The 17291-nt window shown below is 37.9% G+C and overlaps 2 protein-coding genes across 5 annotated transcripts in view; both read left to right on the top strand.

Moving 5' to 3' along the window:
• The window catches only part of Ufl1 (UFM1 specific ligase 1), a 30402-nt gene extending 20914 nt beyond the window's left edge, over positions 1-9488 (top strand). The window contains exons 13-19 of one of the 2 annotated variants that reach the window (XM_005361928.2): positions 1578-1695; positions 2921-3084; positions 3167-3297; positions 4735-4815; positions 5096-5181; positions 5626-5806; positions 6448-9488. In XM_005361928.2, coding sequence (XP_005361985.1) covers positions 1578-1695; positions 2921-3084; positions 3167-3297; positions 4735-4815; positions 5096-5181; positions 5626-5806; positions 6448-6666 — 980 coding nt within the window. In that variant the 3' untranslated portion in view covers positions 6667-9488. The other variant, XM_026786717.1, reaches the window with a different exon arrangement.
• A 3655-nt stretch (positions 9489-13143) lies between these two features.
• The window catches only part of Fhl5 (four and a half LIM domains 5), a 42339-nt gene continuing 38191 nt past the window's right edge, over positions 13144-17291 (top strand). Inside the window, exons 1-2 of one of the 3 annotated variants that reach the window (XM_013351817.2) lie at positions 13144-13459; positions 13992-14028. The gene's annotated coding sequence lies outside the window, so the exon portion shown is untranslated. Of the gene's footprint in view, positions 13460-13913; positions 14029-17291 lie in introns of those variants that run through there. The other 2 variants (XM_005361927.2, XM_026786746.1) reach the window with 2 other exon arrangements.

Below are 17291 nucleotides of genomic sequence, written 5' to 3'. Positions count from 1 at the left end.
AGAGAGAGAGAGAGAGAGAGAGAGAGAGAGAGAGAGAGAGAGGAGAGAGAGGTAGATGCAGAAGAACCAGGAATTGAAGAACCAGCCTTGAGTTTTACTCATATTTTGCTCTTCTAAATACAATTATATTTTCCCATTTTAAACAAAGGATCATGGAATATAGCCTCCTCATCCCCAGCAACAATTTTAAAAAGTAATAAGTAAACCTCCAATGAAGAAATATGCTACTATATGTAACATCATAATTGCTTAGGCTTCCCTTTAAAGTACCTAAGAAATGATGAAATAACTAACACAGTTATTGTACAGAAATACTGTTAATTAAAGCAGAGTGTCCAATAGAAATAGCTTACTCTGTCTACTCGGACTCAAACAGCATCAATATGGCTTTGTGTGTGTTATTTTTCATTTTGTGTGCTTATTAATGAATTCCCAAGACACAGTGGGAACAATAATAAAGAGGAATTTTTAAAGTTATTCTCTAATACCTGTGATCATAGAGAAATGAGGCATGTGACATTCTTTTGTGTAAGATTATGAGGCACTATAAGAGTAGTAAAACTATTCTACCTTAAAAGAAATTTCAGTGCTTTGAAACAGGGTTATGTTGTAATCTCTGAAATGGAGGGTGAAATTAGGTTCTCAACTAAAACACAGAATCAAGTCAGTATGAAAGATTACTGGAAGAAATGTAATTTAACCACCTATAAAAGGCTTATGGGAAACAAACAGGAAAAGACTATTTAGTATGAACATTAGGGTTATAGAACATATCTTAGAAGGGTCTAGAACTTGGGTATCTACCTTGAAGCTATGAATTCATCTGTTCAGATCCTCATTAAGACAGAAAATTGATTTTTGAATCATTTTCTTTTATTGCTAAGGTTTCACTTGTTGAATCAATATCTGATTTACCTGGAAATAATCACTTGTATTAAAGGTATAGCTCTATTATTTATAATGAAAATGTTGTTTACTTTGTTTGCTACCAATATTTTTTGAAGTAAGTGGTTAGCCATGATACTATTTTCACAGTTATCAACATTTCCATACACTAGCTGCATACTAATCTTTATTTTTATTATTCACTAGTATAGAATTGTGTTTTTATTTGTATTTTCCCAAAAAGGTAAATGTTAACATAGTCTTATCACTTTCTGAAGTTCTCATGTAAATTCCAAGGCTGACTTGGCTTCAATAAATACTCAGTTTTGTGAAGAAGAAAACTTTGTTCCATGTCGGCTGTTGACAGAAGAGAAATCACTCTCTTCTGAAAGATCATCTCTTAATTGTCCTGATGCCCTGATTCCTGATCATTTGCATTTCCTACATGAGCTGAGAGGAGAGAGGCCCCTAGGCCTGTGACATCTTACAGAGAACAGTCATTTTTAAAGGAAGTTAAAAAGAACGAAATTCTACCAAACAGACTTTCAAAATTTAATTTTATTAGATAGTTATATTTGAAAGTAGCAGTTTTGTTGACATAAAATGTGTTGCTGTTTGGTGAGGTGTGTAATTCTGCCTGGCTTTTGCTCTTGACCATGTGTTTCATTTTCTCATTGCTGATACACACACAGGAAAGAAGAAGCCAGACATCATGTTCATGTTCCAGGATGAAATTGAAGATTGCTTAAAGAAGCATGTGCAAGATGCCCCTGAGGAGTTTATTTCCGAACTTGCAGAATACCTAATAAAGCAAGTATAAATTATATCTCTTACTGGTAGTCTTACCATTTTTGACAGAATGTAATTTTCACTAATATCTCTAAAACCATATTTTAGCACCCCCACCCAAGACAGGGTTTCTGGTTATACTGGAATTCACTCTATAGACCAAGCTGGCCTCTAACTGACAGAAATTTGTCTGCCTCTGCCTCCAGAGTGCTGGGATTAAAGGTGTGCACCACCATCAACACCTTGCTAGCTCCCCTCCCCCTCAAATCTTTGGAATTTCAAGTTTATTTTTCTTCAGAGGCAGTTAAGATTTGGTAAATGCTTTGGACAGTATGGACAGTAGAAGCTGAGAACCCTTGAAGTGTTCATTGAAGTTGCAGTCTTAGGTCTTGATTGGAACTAATCACTAACTGGTTCCTTACATAGCATAAAAAACAGCATCTAAAAGGAGAAAGGAATCATTTTCTATTTTGATTTGACAGAGAATAAACAGTATTTACTTTTAGTCTCTGGAAGAGGGAAAATGGACCTCAAAAAGAATATGTTCAGAAATGTCTACCTTGTAAATGAAACAAGCTAGCTTTACATGCAGAAATGAAAGAAATTTTACATAACGTAACCACTGTTACCCAGCCTGGTCCTCCCTCAGGTTAAGCCCAGCACATAGTCTCATAGAGATTAATGAAGACTTCAGGAAATCTAACTTTTTTATTTTGGAATAGAACTTTTGTAGTGAGATAGTGAGGTTTTTTTAAATAGATGTAAATTTTATGCATAAATACATTGCAGAGCCATAGTCTGTAAAAATAGAAAATAGATGGCTGACAGTTGTGCACCGTTTTTTGAAGTAATCTGTGATAGAACATGTAGGTGTGTCTTAATCCATCATCTTAGATAGTAGTTTGGACCCTGAGAGCTTCTCTGCTGTGCTTCCCGACAATGAAGAACAAACTTACCTTCTGCTAGTTCGCAAATTAATGTTAAAGGTCTGTTTCAGTTTATGGAGTTTTACTATCATTCTTGTCATCTTTCCTGCAATTACTTTGAATACTTCAAAATTATGAAAAAAAATTTAAAAATTCATTTATTATTCCTGGCCCTGTAAAGCAAACTTTTTACTGAACCTTGCTTCAGATTAATTTTATTTGTTAGAAATATGGGAGATTTTTATTGTGTTATTATAAACAAAATTTCTTAAATATGTAAGTATGATACATTTTAATTGACTATATTTATCTTGTCACAGACCTCTTAATAAAATGTATCTTGAAGTGGTACGGTCAGTATTCATGTCGTCAACTTCTGCTTCTGGAACCGGCAGAAAACGTACAATCAAGGACTTACAAGAAGAGGTCTCAAACCTATACAACAATATTAGATTATTTGAAAAGGGGATGAAGTATTTTACAGGTATACTTAACAGTGTCTTTTTTAATGGATTCTTGAAGTTCTGAAAGGAAGTTAGTCTTCATAAAGTGTTCTTCTTTTCCAGATGACACCCAGACTGCTCTTACCAAGCACTTGCTGAAGACAGTGTGTACCGATATCACTAACCTCATATTCAACTTCCTAGCCTCAGATTTAATGATGGCGGTAGAAGACCCTGCAGCCATTACAAGTGATGTATGTTTGTGATTTGCTTGCTGCATGATGTAATTTGAGTCTGAACACGTTTTTATTTTTTCTCATTTGAAATAGTTCAAAGGGAAAATAAGAGTGTTTATATGGCAAAATTACTAAAGAATTTAAGTATAGTACAATGCTTATATCATTCTATAAGAATTGATAATATGACCAAAGTACATATAGTAAAGAGGTTTAATTACTTTATAACAAATAAAACCTTTTCTAATTGTTTCTATCAGTCTTCCCCTTTTTCTTGTTGATTTATAACTCCCTTAATAGTTAGTCAAAGTTCCTTTAGTTCACAGTTTTTTTCTTTTGACGGGAATATACCTCTTAAATACTAGACAAGCTCCAGTTCATTTGTTTAAAATTATGATCTTAAAGTCGAGTCCAACCCCATCACTCCTGCACTTGCCGTGTGAGGTAGAGCTGTGCTCAGTTACCTACAGGTAAAGGGTTTGCTCTATTCCTGTAGTGATGATAACCATTCCTCTACCTTGTTCTCTTTCTTCTTTTCCTTCTGGTTGGAGATTCAGGGAAAATGAGTGAGAAGGTCATCATGTGGCTCCCTGCATTTACAACTGGCTTTGAAAGTGCTACAGCCACATGCATCAAATGCTGTGGCCTCCATTACTATGGTTTATTGCCACAGATGCGGCATGATTTTTCTTGGTGTGCTTTAATCTTACATAATTAAGACCTCTCCCACCCCTGAGAGAAGTGCAGTTATTTACCTCCACTGCTACTCGGAGGATACTGGACATCCTCTCCTTCACTTTGAACAACAGTGCCCAACGCTCTGACTTGTGTCATGTCTCCTGTCTCTTTACCTACTTGCACTGTAAAAATACAGTACATGCAGTCTATTTCTGTGGCCTTGTACAGATATGAGACTGAGTCTCCTGTCTTCCCAGACACAGCATACCCGCCATCCTTTCCATGAAGCTTTTCAGCGGCCCTTCCTGAAGTGCTGTAGAAGAATGTTCTGTCTGGTCCACAGGACCACAAAATTCAGTGTCTCCATTTGTGAAAGATGAACACAGCTTCCTTAACCACACAAACCGTCTAGCCACAGAAAAGATCCACTGCCCTTCCTACAGGCCTCCCTTTCTGCGTGACACCGCTCAGGGGCCGCTGAGAGGAAAAACTACAGTCTCTACCCAGAGTCTCTGGTGCCACATGGCCGTCACTTTGTAGTCATCTAATCAAGATGAGGGCTGCATAGAAGTTTTTTGGCTAATGTTTGGCTATCTCTGTGGTTCTGTAATATTTTAACATTTTTAACTCCTGCTTTGAGACCTAACAGAACACAAGATATATCGCATTTAGTAGGGTATTATAGCACTAAATATGTGGTAGAATTTTTATTTGTCTGTTTGATCTTAATATTCAGCATATATCAAAAATATAACCAAGATAATTTTTCCTTTACAGATAAGGAAAAAAATTTTAAGTAAATTGACAGAAGAAACCAAAGTAGCTCTCACCAAACTCCACAACTCTCTAAATGACAAAGTAAGTCAGTGCTAACCGGTGACTGCGGTGAGAACTCGGGTATAGCGTGCCCTGTGTCCATTCCAATCAACCCTTCTAGCCTGAGTCTAAAACTAGTGTTCCGTGTGCCCGTCCCTTGGGGGAGCTGAGGGGCAGAGAAAGATGGGAGCACTTCACTGTTCAATCCTAAATCACGATTTCAGTTTACCAAATGCCCTGGTGAAACTTTTGTATGGGGTGTGAAATTGCAAACCAGTATTAAATGTCTTTAAAAGTAAATTATGTAATTAAATGTCTTTAGAGCATAGAAGATTTCCTTTCTTGTCTGGATTCTGCAACAGAAGCTTGTGACATTATGGTGAAAAAGGGAGACAAAAAAAGGGAAAGGTAATGCTGACTCTGTTGTTGCTGCTCCTCAGCATGAGCTGCTTCCTAGCTGATGTATGGGTGGGACTGAGCATTTCCCTGAGAGTCTGCTCACCATCCTAATCCCACAGAAGATTAGTCCTGGACATTGTATTTGACTTGAAGCCTTCCTTACCCGAAACCTTACTTAAGTCATTATAGCTTGTTTGATCCCAGCAACCTCAGAAAGTATACTTCGAGTCCCTTGCTATATAGCTTTATCTGTAACTTCTTAGCATGTTTATCTACCTGTTCCATCTAAAGTTAAAGTAGTATGTGTACATATTGCCCATATTTTAAAAATTCCTTCAAATGCTGAGGAACCAGGTCATTAAACCAGAGAAGGTGAAATGCTGAATGCTGAAAGGAGACTGTGTAAACAGTGAGTCCGTGTTAATTATGTATTTCTGTGATCTGGGTTTGCAGGCAAATACTATTCCAGCATCGGCAGGCGCTGGCTGAACAGCTGAAGGTCACAGAAGACCCTGCTCTTGTTCTGCACCTCACATCAGTCCTGTTATTTCAGTTCTCCACCCACAGCATGCTCCACGCACCTGGAAGATGTGTCCCACAGATCATTGCTTTTCTTCACAACAAAATCCCAGAGGTACTACATTTTAATGCATTGGACATTTTTCAAGCTTTTAAACTTGAAGTATTTTGGATGTGAATCTTTGCCAACACCCAGCCACAGACAGAGAGGGAGACCGAGTAAGATACGTCCTTAACATCTGTCTGCACCCAGAAATGGGGACAGTGAATTGGGGGTTGATTTTTTTTCTTTTTTAATTAAGTGTAGTTTAATTACTTTTAGCACTCTGTAAGATCTGTGGTGATAAGTCCTCTAATTTTAGACTTAAGTTTTCAGAAAAGATACAAGAATGTCTGAACTTGTCTCTCAGTTTCCCTGGTTTTGATTTAGCCTCCAAGGACCCCTTCAAAGTTCTTTTCCTTCATTTAAGGAAGCCAACCCATAGCTAAGAGCAATTCAGCTTCCTTGAGTCTTACTAGTTTATGTTTTTGGTGATAGAGCCCAGCTAAATCAGCTTCCTGTGACACGGTATGCACAAGATTTCCTCTTCCTGATCTGCACCCTGACTGCGTTCTGAGAGCACAGACCTTGCTTGTTGTACTCAGCTTTGCACTAACATGGCCATTGTCTCATGGAGATAAGGCTTTCAGTTTGTACTGTTCAAGCAAATCTCCTTTCTCTGGTCACAGCAAATCGATTTTTCTTCCTTCTAACAGGACCAGCATGCTCTCCTGGTAAAGTACCAAGGCTTGGTTGTACAGCAGTTAGTCAATCAAAATAAGAAGAGTGGGCAGAAAGAGGACCTGTCAGCTGATGAACTGGACAAGGAACAGCATGACGTCACCAATGCTACTCGGAAAGAGCTTCAGGAACTGTCTTTATCCATTAAGGACCTTGTTCTGAAATCGAGGAAATCATCTGTGACAGAGGAGTAATGCCCTTCATTTGCTTTTGTAGTGAGTCTCTTCCCCAGAGTTGAAGATGAGTGATGACAAATTAGTCAGCACACCCCACTCTCCCCACTAATCCCCCCCACAATTCAAATAAAAGAGTGATATTACATTAGATGCTAATCTTATGGAAATTTTTACAAGTTGAGTTCTCCATGAAACATTTTCTTTTTACATAATCCTATGTATAATTTGTAATGTAATAAAAAGGTTTTCAAAGAGTTTTGAATCTAGAGCAATTATATGCTTTAATTTCTTCTAGATGTTAAAATGAAAAATAAAATAGAATACTTTTCATCTCTAGGAGGAAAAAATGTTTTCTATTTAATTTCCAAGTACCACTCTTCTATTTTGGCAGATATTTAAAATATTGTATTTTTTTCATGAACAATGTTATATATAAAATAAGAATAAATAGGGAGTTCTACTTTTAAATTTATAGAGAATGCTTTAAAGCTAGAAAATTTCAAATATATTTTATATTACTAGCTCAGGCTCTTGCTTTTAAGAGAAGTCCTCCTGCATAAACCTGTCCAGAGTCTGAGAGGCGGTTTGACAAGCAGGGACGCTGGACAAGCTTGCAGTGCTGTGCTCTGATACAGCAAACCCAGGGAAGGAGCCGTAGGGCAAACCTGAGGTTCCTGTGAGAACACAACGCACAGTGTACAGTGGGGTGGCTGAAAGGAAAGAGGTGTTCTTTGATTGGCCCAGTTTAGATTTCTAAGTTTGCTTGTTTGATTTCAGTGGCTGCTTTACCCTGAGTTCTTTGTTGGAGCCTGTATATCAGGTTGCTAGGGTGTTCTTTCTAATGAACACAGAATCTGTAAATCTGATTAAACTTAATTTAATCACAGAACTTTTATTCCAAGAATAGAAATTATAAAACATTGCACTTTTGGTTTTTGCTATTATTAGCTAAAGCTTACTAAAATAGTTCCTTGGAACAATAATTTAAAGGAAGTAAGTTCTAAGCAGTGTTCTATTACTTGTTAAAAAGTGTAGTTATTTTTAATGTAATAAAATGTTTAAAGAATGCTGTTTTATATAATGCCTCAGGTGACATTGTAATTTTAATATTTTCAAATGTTTAAATACAAAAGAAAACTACCTCTTTTCTGAAATGACAGAGTGTTAATACTGCATGGAAGCAATTAATTACTCACTGGGAGTTTTGTTAAAGTTTATGATAAAACTTTGTAGAAAACATTAAGGCACTGGAGCGGCAGCTCAGGGAACAGTACCGGCTGCTCTTCCAGAAGACCTGGGTTTTAGTCCCAGCACCACATGGCTGCTTTGTAACTCGAGACCCAGGAAATCAATGCCTCTGACCTCTGAGCACCATGCACACACGGTGCCTAATCCTACATGCAGGCAAAACACCCTTACACATAAAAGAAAATAAGATAAATGATTTCACATGGGTAATTTTCTATTGCATATTTTCATATAAGCAAAGGAAGAAAAGTAGTAAATTCTCTGAGACTCCAAAATCATTTTATTTTTTTATTCAGCTTCCAAATTTGTGAATAATCTGAATTTCAAATTTTGTTTAATAACATTGTTTCAGAAAACACTAAAGTAATCCATGTTTGCACCATACTCTGTCTATAAAAATAAATACAAGAAATGATCAGATAAACTTATTTTAATTTAATTTACAAAACTATAGTAGAAAATGTAAAGCTTTGTTAATCTTACTTGCATTTACTTTATTTGTCCCAAAATTTTTTATTTTCCCTTAGTAAATAAAGTTTATTGTTTTGTAAATAAAATTATATACTGACTGTAAAGACTTAATTTCTGATAAGTCTTAATGAATTAGGTTAAGAATATTATTGAAAATAAAGTTGTCTCTTCTTTTAAATTATATTTACTATTCTGAAAAGTACTTAGCAATTGCAAATCATATGATACTTATATTTTGAATTATTGTTTGTTAACGTGATATTTTTATTACACAAAAATAATTTATTACATCCTGTTGTTTTTCATTGTTTGAAAATTTGTCATTCATCTTAGTAAATAATTTCTCAGCCAGATTTCAGCAATTTTATAGCCATGTTCTCATTATCTGTTAACTCTTGCTATTCTAATAGAGATGTGGAAAACATGCCCAGTTTTAATGTTCACTGTGTTCCATCTACAGACGAGTATAGTCATCAGAAGCTCATTTGAGACCACCCAGAAGATAAAGTGAGCAGTAGCAGGGGCCGTCAGAACCTCAGTGCTTTGAGAAAAGCCACAGTGTTGTAGAGCAAGAGTACATAGTGGCTAACCCTCTGTGTGGGGCTCCATTGGAAACTTTGGAGAGTGCTTTACTCAGATGATGAATGAGATCAAAGTGTAGCATCCAGCTCAATGCAAGGGACAATTTATTGCTTTTGCCATATTGTCATCAACTCCAAACCCAAATGTCTTGTTTTTGTTGTTTTGTATGAAAAACTACTTCTGATCAACTGGAGAAAAGGATGCGACAGAAGGCTTGTTGGTTTTTCTGTTTTCTCTGAAGTCCATGAAACCTTTACCTCAATGTTGCCTGAGCGATAAGGTAAAAACACACAGAGAAAGTGCCTCTGGGATACGTATTTTTCACACATGTCTTGAATCACTATTATTGATGTGTTGCTATTTTTAATGAATGACAATTTTTAAATATTAAAAATATAGAATGATAATTTAAATAGCCTTAAGGGGTCATACAGATTGCTCTGCTTTTATGGACAGGTAGCAAGTGAGAAAATAGAAGAGTCTTACTATACATTTGGTAAGAATCATGACTTGTAGTCTTTGGAGAAAAGTGTGTCACAACAGGAGTAACTTAAGCATTTATTAAATTTGTACATTTTGGGTGTTACATTGTTTTGGCACACATGTTCTTTATTGCATCTCTATTCATCTTACGTGCGGCAAGTGATGCAGCCTTGGTGTTCTGAGAAGGGTGATAAATTTGGTATGGAGGAGAGAGAACCTGCTGATCTGAAGCTTCACAGTTTCCTGCATCTTCTCTGGCCGCTAAGACCGCAACTGTAAAATCAAAGGATGTGCTTCTGATGGGGCCTTTAGGCAGATGACAAAAATCAGTTACAGAGTTTTATTTTCGAAGGGTTTCATGAGAGAAGAGATGGAATTCAAAGTGATTCTGGCCTTCTTCCAGAGATGAGAGGCTGGAGATGAGCTCTCAGCTCAATCCTGAAAGAAAAATGGTAAGTCTCAAAAACTAGAAGAAGGGGAAGAGGGTATTTCCAGGCTGAGAAAATGAGATGCGCAAGTATTCATTTAAGTATTTATTAAGTAAAATGATGGCATTAAGTAACATCAGTAATGTGACATTTAGGGAACTATCTGGGGTACGACGGTGTAAGGTAAAAGTGGGAAGAAGAAGAGGCTGTGAAGTGCCTCATACATTAGGCTAAAAAGTTGAGCCCATACCCTTGAAAACGCACAGATGTATCTATCACAAGATTAGCTAAGCCAAGGATCACTTCCATTCAGGAAGGCAATTGATAATTTCCCCCATCTTTGAAAATGGACATATTTCTGAAACCAGTAATAATTCAGAAGTAAATGTAGCCTAAAAATTAAATAAATGTGCCCACTTTACAGCAGAAATCAAGAGCCGTGCACCTTACACAGAGAAAGCATCCCTCTGAACTCAGTGTTCATGTTCACCTGGAGTCTGCTTCACTAAAGAGACCTTCATTTGTCTCGTCTGGCCAAAACTCCAGAACTGCATCTTTTGTGCTTCAATGGAAGGAAGGAAAATCACATTGTCAAACTGTTTTTCTTCTTAGCCTTCAGATTTTAATTAACACTGTTAACTTCTTTATCAAGGTTGGATAAGCAGTTGAAGGTATAATGTAAGGTTGGGACAGATAATACAGGGTTAAGTCAGGCATGTTAGTGCATACCTCAGGTGGATTACAAGATCAAAGTCAGCCTCAGACAAAACAAACACACTAAGAAAATGCAATTATTTATGTAGTACTTGATAATTATACATGAAGTTAAGTGTAGGCAGTAGGTTTTCCCGTTTTAATTCTGCATAAGTCAAGTTCCTATGATTCTTGGGCTAACAAATGCTTGCTAGAACCTTTGGTGCTGATAGAACCAAGCAGTGGCTTGCAGGGAAAGAAATACCTTTTCATCGTAAGTTTTATTACAGCCGTTATTCACAGCTACTTTACAAATAATATTCTATTGATGCTGAAAGTCTCAGTATCTTAGGTAAAAGCCTAGGGAACTAGAAGTGTATGGATAATCATGGCTTCCTGTTAATTCTCCTCTGCTGTTTTCCTACCCCCAATATCCTAGCTCCTCCAAGTCCACTCATAATTCACAACTATATACTCTTCAACAAACCTAGGCAAAAAATAATAATAATTGACTTTTTGATACTTTCAAGATTTCCAGGTCAAGTGAAAAATAAATTTGTATGCTGTAGTGTTTTGTTCTTGGTTTGTTGTGGGGGGGGGGGGTGAAACAGTTTCTTTGTAACAGGGTTACAAGATCAAGGCCAGATCTGGCTGTCCTGGATCTCACTTTTGTAGACCTCAGACTCAAGAGAGGCACCTGCCTCTGCCTCCAGTCCTGGGATGAAGGCGCGTACCACCGCCTGGCTGCTATAGTGGTTTCATGAGATTGTGCCACATAGGCTCCGGTGTTTGAATGCCTGGCTCCCATTAGTAGCACCGTTGGCATAGGTTTGGGATGTGTGGACTTAATGGAGGAAATACACCAACTAGGGCAGGCTTTGAGGTTTCAAGAACTGCGTGCAATTTTCAAGTTTGCTGTCTGTTCCGGCATTGTGAGGTCTCAACTGCTTCAGTCACTATACCCGTCTGCTGTCAGGCTTGCCTGCTGTGATAGTGATGCACTTCCGTCCCTCTGGAACTGCAAGTCCTTCCCTCTATAAGTTGCCTTGGCCATAATGTTTTATTACACCAGTATAAAAGAGACTAATACATATGCTTTTCCATTTAGTTTATCTTTTGCTATCAGTGAACCTAGAAATGGGAATACTTTGCTATAGCTATGCACTATTTAGTTGGTCCTTTCTGATTAAGAATATTGTGTAACTGTGAAGCTATATGTAATATAAAAAGTGAACATTTTGTTATTATGGAAACATTTGTACAAATACCTAAATGTTGCCTTATGTAGTTAACATATACACACAAAATTCTACAGAAAAATATTTAGGTTATGCTGGAAAGTAATTTTAAATTCTGTATTCAGAATTTAGGCAACATGCATTTTTATAATTCAGTAAGACATTTTAAATTAAGTATCACTATAATAATAAAGAAAGGATAAGAGGGTACCACACTGAGGCAGAGGAAATTGTTTGTGGTTGATAAAGCAATTTATGTAGTTATATTAAGTCTGGAATGCAGGGATAATGATATGTCTAAGAGATGACATTTAACAAAGTGAATCCAACAGAAGCTGTAAAAATAGAGGCTAGTGGAGAATAAGTGAGGGAACCTAAGATTTGAGATGACATGAGGATCTGTCATCTTTGCCATGCCCTGAGAGAATATAGGAAGAAAATAAAAGCCTTCATTCAAAGCTGAGATGGCTACAAGTCACAAAGATCCCAGTCAATCATAGGATATGTTCGGACAACCTAGGAGAGCCACGTCAGATGGCACTGAAGATTTGCTGGTTGTAGCGTGGAAAGTGGCTCTTAAGGAGCAGCGTGGAGTGCCCAGAGAAACACTGAACTAACACTGAACCTCCAGGGGAGAGAGGGGAGGAGGAAACCAGAAAAGTCCAATTGAGAAAAGGAATCCAGTTTCAATAATAGGCCCAGCCAGAGGAACTTCCTGGAAAGCATGTAGTGCTCTGGGAGATTCTAGTCAGCATCCTCTATGATCCTAAGACTTTTCTGCCCTTTCTGCTGGAGTAGTTCAAGGGCAAGACAAATTGCAGTAAGTTAAGGGGGGGTCAGTGAAGTCAAATCCGTGAGTGTAAGCCATTCTCCTGAAAAGTATGTGTGTAACCTAGAGAGCAGTGGCCTCATGACTTGATGGGGACATAGGTGCTGTGACATCACCAAGACTGCTTCCTTTCTTGAAGGTGAAAGAAACCGCCTCATTAGCAAGTACTCAACTCTACCACTAAGAAACAGGTAGGTATACTTTTGCTGATGAGATTTGTTCATCTTCCATCATAATGCTCCATTCATCAAACCAAAGGAATAAAATAGTTCATCATGGGCTCCACATTTCCTACTCCTGGTTCTTTAGTTGTGTTTAGCTGGGTTGACTTCAGGAATATTAACATATGCCTTTATGGCTGAAAACAAGAGAACTGTAAGTTTGGTCAGAAAGTAAATCAAGTTATGGCTTGAGTATTTCTTCTCTTATCTCACCTTCTAAACTGAAGGAATGGTCTCAAATGGAAATTCTAAAAACAAATTCCATTTGTCGCATAGGTCAGTGTGACCCACTGAGAATTCTTGTGATAGATTAGTTCATAACAAAAGCTTTCTTCTGATACAGTTGGCTTCTCTGGCTACTTTTCATAGTTTGAAGATTTCAAAAGCCCAGATGAGGCTGAACTTAAGTGAAGTCACACAGTGTGGCTAATGACCTAACAATCGGTGCAGGCACCTGGGGACACAGGCAGAAATCCATCCACTTTGCAAGTGCAGAAAGCAGGGAACGATCCTGAGTTATTTTATTCAAGTCCAGCACTTCAAGTTCTCAAATTTCCCAAGAAGGAGGTGATAGAGGCAACAGGCAACATCTCATCTGCTCTACGAAGAACCCCAAAGGTGAGAGTTCCTCTCATCTCTCCCAGACAACAGACAACATCTGCCCGCCCTTCAGCTGTTTCCTACCCATAAGGAGGATTCTGGTAGCCACCAGAAAACAAAACGAAAAATGGATTGGTTAAGGAAATAAGAAAAACTTACTTTCAGAGAACATAGTTTTCGTAATTATGACCTTAATTGAACTTAGTCAGTGGAAATTCTCAAGTGTGTGTGTCTCTGCATAAATGTTCTATATTTTAAACTCGGGGGCTTAGCCAGAATATTGCAGCTCTAACACTAGTCAAATTTCCCTTTAAGGACATTCTGAAGGGAAGTTTTTTTTCCTTGTGGTTTTAAGTAGACATTGACAAGGAGTGGTTCTGTCTGAGGAGGAGCCTTGTGTTCGTGCCACAGATTGGGAGGGAAGAGCCTATTTTTTCCTCCAAAGTTGAAAAGCTGAAGGGAAGATCCGATAATGCTGATGACCCATTCTGTTCCTTTTGGAGTTGACATGCCTGTGACTAAGAGGCGAATCTGTTACCTATTCTTCCAGACTGTGTAGATCCAAAGAAAAGGCAGCTGAAGAAAACGTGAGTTTTCTCCCTAATGCATCCTTTATGTTTGTTTATGTGGCATTTTGACTTCTTAAATGTTTTAAGAGTGAGGTACTCAAACTTTCCAGGAAAGGCTTAAGATCAACTTTGGCTTGGAGGGTGGGTACATACTGTGAAGCCTTGACAATTAGAGACGATTGGTACCTGATTTCTTATATCCTGAGTTTTATAGATTTCTTGTTTTGATGACACTTATGTAGGCTGATGACTGGAATTGCCTCCTGGGTTTGTAATCGTCTTAAAACAGAAACATTTTCATTTTTGTCAAAGAGGAAGAGGAGATAGTCCAGATTTTATTCTGCTTAATGTATTTGAGTGAATCGCATTCTCATTGGGGATATTTCATGACTGAATTATTTGTACAGAACACATCTTAAAGTCTTAGCCTTTAAGTGAAGGGGTTAATTGGAACCTCCTATTTTCTAGAAAAATCTTACTACTCTCTAGAAGCAGGCATGGAGCAATTCCTAACCTGTTTCCAGAAGTGTGAAGTAAAATGCCTCTATCTCCCCACCCTACCCCCAACAAATAAATGATATACTCATCCAAAGTGCTCCTTTTTGCAGTTGAGAATTTATTATTTAGGCAAAAAGGACTCAGCTTTCTCTTTTAGTCATACTCCCTTCAGTACCTGTCACCCATTAGAAGCCAGATTCGGCATGCTAGCTGTTTGGAGCCCAGAACTGTGGGAGCTCCAAACACTAAGAAAATATGCAGTTCTTGAACCCACAGTGAAAGAAAATATGTGAGTGAGCCACTTAGGCCAGTATTTCAGATTTACAACACTGTCATGTTAAATCCAAGCAAATTTAGCACAAATACATGTAAACCCCCCAAAATATTTGTAAGCATGTGTGTCAAGATATATGCCTGGAGTCAAGAGCCAAGTTGCATAATGGCGAAGGTAAAGTCAGATGTCTGTTTTCCATTCCGCAGATTCCCATGTTGACCTTAGCTGAGCGCCAGCTTTCTGTCTAAAGCAATGTCATCCTGGCAAGCGTTCTCTCCTTCATAACATGCTTGCCCGCGGCAGAATTTTAAATAAAGACTAATTAATTTGAATTAGGCAAGGCTAAAATATTTTCCACTTATTATACTTATCTACTTATTATACTGAAAATAAGTGTTTTGATAGAACATTTTATGGAAGCTTAGATTTTTTTTTGATGATTTCCAATATAGGAACCACGTCTATTTAGAACTGAAAATGAAAAACTTCACCTTATAAAAGTTTGAATTAGCTGTCAGTTAAGTTTGCATTTCATTACTCGTGCAAATAATGTCTGTTGCTTGGGTAAGCACTGATGCCACAGAAGGCCCTTTGAAGAGAATGATGAGGGCTGGATAAGGGCGTTTCTGCAAAAATACCTCAACTCCTCTCAAAATGATCAACCTGAAAGTGTACCTGCCTCTAAGACCACAGTGTGCTCACGTGAGAAACAGACCCTTCTGCGAATAACAACAGTGCACTGAATCTAGTCGTGGGGGTACCCAGGGCAGCGCAGCTGGAGATTCTGACAGGGACAACACCAGGATCCCTTCCACAATGGCCTAGTAGCATGTTATTTCCCGCCACCGCCTCGTTGGCCCTGGCTACACATCTCTCTTTGGTTGTCTGACTATTCCCAAACTGCACACCTGCCAAGTAGTTTCTTCCTTCTACTTCAAATTGTACTTCATCAGGACGCTCTGCTACCATCAGAGATACATGATCCAGGCTGGACTCAGGATGGAATCATTTCCTCTTCCTCTCATCCCCATCTTCTTTCACTTGGTTGACATTAACCCTTTAACTAACTCGCCACTAGCAGAAGGAATAGCTCCCCTCCTCTGCCCACCTCCTGTTGAGGCCTCATGAGCCCAGCCTCCATGACAGTTTTGTCTTCCAGGTTCTAGTGATGCTAACTGTCTACAGACCTCACTGAAAGTCGAGGAGAACTCTTGGACTGGATGGCTTGGTTCTCAAATAACAGTGTAGCAGCATAGCTCGTTGTCATTAGCACTAGACATAAAGAAAAAAAGAAAGAAAGAAAGAAAGAAAGAAAGAAAGAAAGAAAGAAAGGAGAAAGAAAAAGAAAGAAAGAAAAGAAAGAAAGAAGAAAGAAAGAGAAAGAGGGGAGGGGGGAGGGAAGGAGGGAGGGAGAAAGGAAGGAAGGAAGGAAGGAAGGAAGGAAGGAAGGAAGGAAGGAAGGAAGGAAGGAAGGAAGAAAATTGAACACCTTAACCATTTTTTTCTGTAGTGTTAAACTGACAATCTAGATGAGTAAATGAATTAATGATAGATGAATGAAGAGCTGATAGGCTGGCATAAATTCCTGGTTCTGGTTCTGTAAAAAGAAAAATAATCATTTGATACTTTTCGTCAGAAGTATTAGCACTCTTAAAAGTATTAACCATCCTATGACTATGGCATGCAATTAAGTTCAGGCTCCTATGAGGAAAGGGGTTCCTAGCATAAGCTGGGATGAAATGCCTGCCAGGGCAGAACTACCAATGCCTCTACTGGGTGCAGCTCTCATCACCTGAAGCCTCATTTCCTTAGCCGCTGTGTGGATGGAGCTGTCATTGGGGGAATGTGAAGGCAGCTGATGTTAAGCTGCCATGCAGGCTGCATTAAGACTCTGTTTTAGGAGTGAGTTCTAGTCCACAATCACATCTACTTGTTTGTTCCAGGAACAGTTTTATAATTATACTATGTCCGGAACTTCTAACCTTTGACCAATAGCTTTTCTAAACTGAACAGCTGTACTCTAATTTTATCCAATATTTCTCTCATTGGCAAAACGATAGTTTACAATATATGATTTCCAAAGTACTACAGATTAAAACTTTTAAAAACTCTGTGACGTCAGTCAAGAGGCTTAACATCTGGTCATGTTTTCTTCCTTTTTGAACTTTTTAAAAATATCCATATAGTTAATATTTAATTGATTCTATTTAACTTCTACTTAAAGCAATATACACATTTTACCATTCTGTTAAATACCATTACAATCACCATGTCAATGATGTCTAATATTATTTTAAAAGTAGAAAACCCTTTTAAATCCTAGTCAGACTTAAGCTTATTTTAGCAACAGTCCAGCAGGCTACAATTAAAATCACAAAATATACTTAGAAAATGTTAATCACAGGTCAGCAAATATTTTATGTTAAGAACCACCAGTAAACATTTGGGGCCTTAAAACTACTGATCCCAGTGTTACAGGTGCCAGATGGCCAAGGCAAGAGTGTTAGTG

This window comes from Microtus ochrogaster, linkage group LG5, assembly GCF_000317375.1.
Source record: "Microtus ochrogaster isolate Prairie Vole_2 linkage group LG5, MicOch1.0, whole genome shotgun sequence".
Taxonomy (NCBI): Eukaryota; Metazoa; Chordata; class Mammalia; order Rodentia; family Cricetidae; genus Microtus; species Microtus ochrogaster.
Note: the sequence above shows the minus strand (reverse complement) of the source record. Positions and strands in the feature narration are given on the sequence as shown.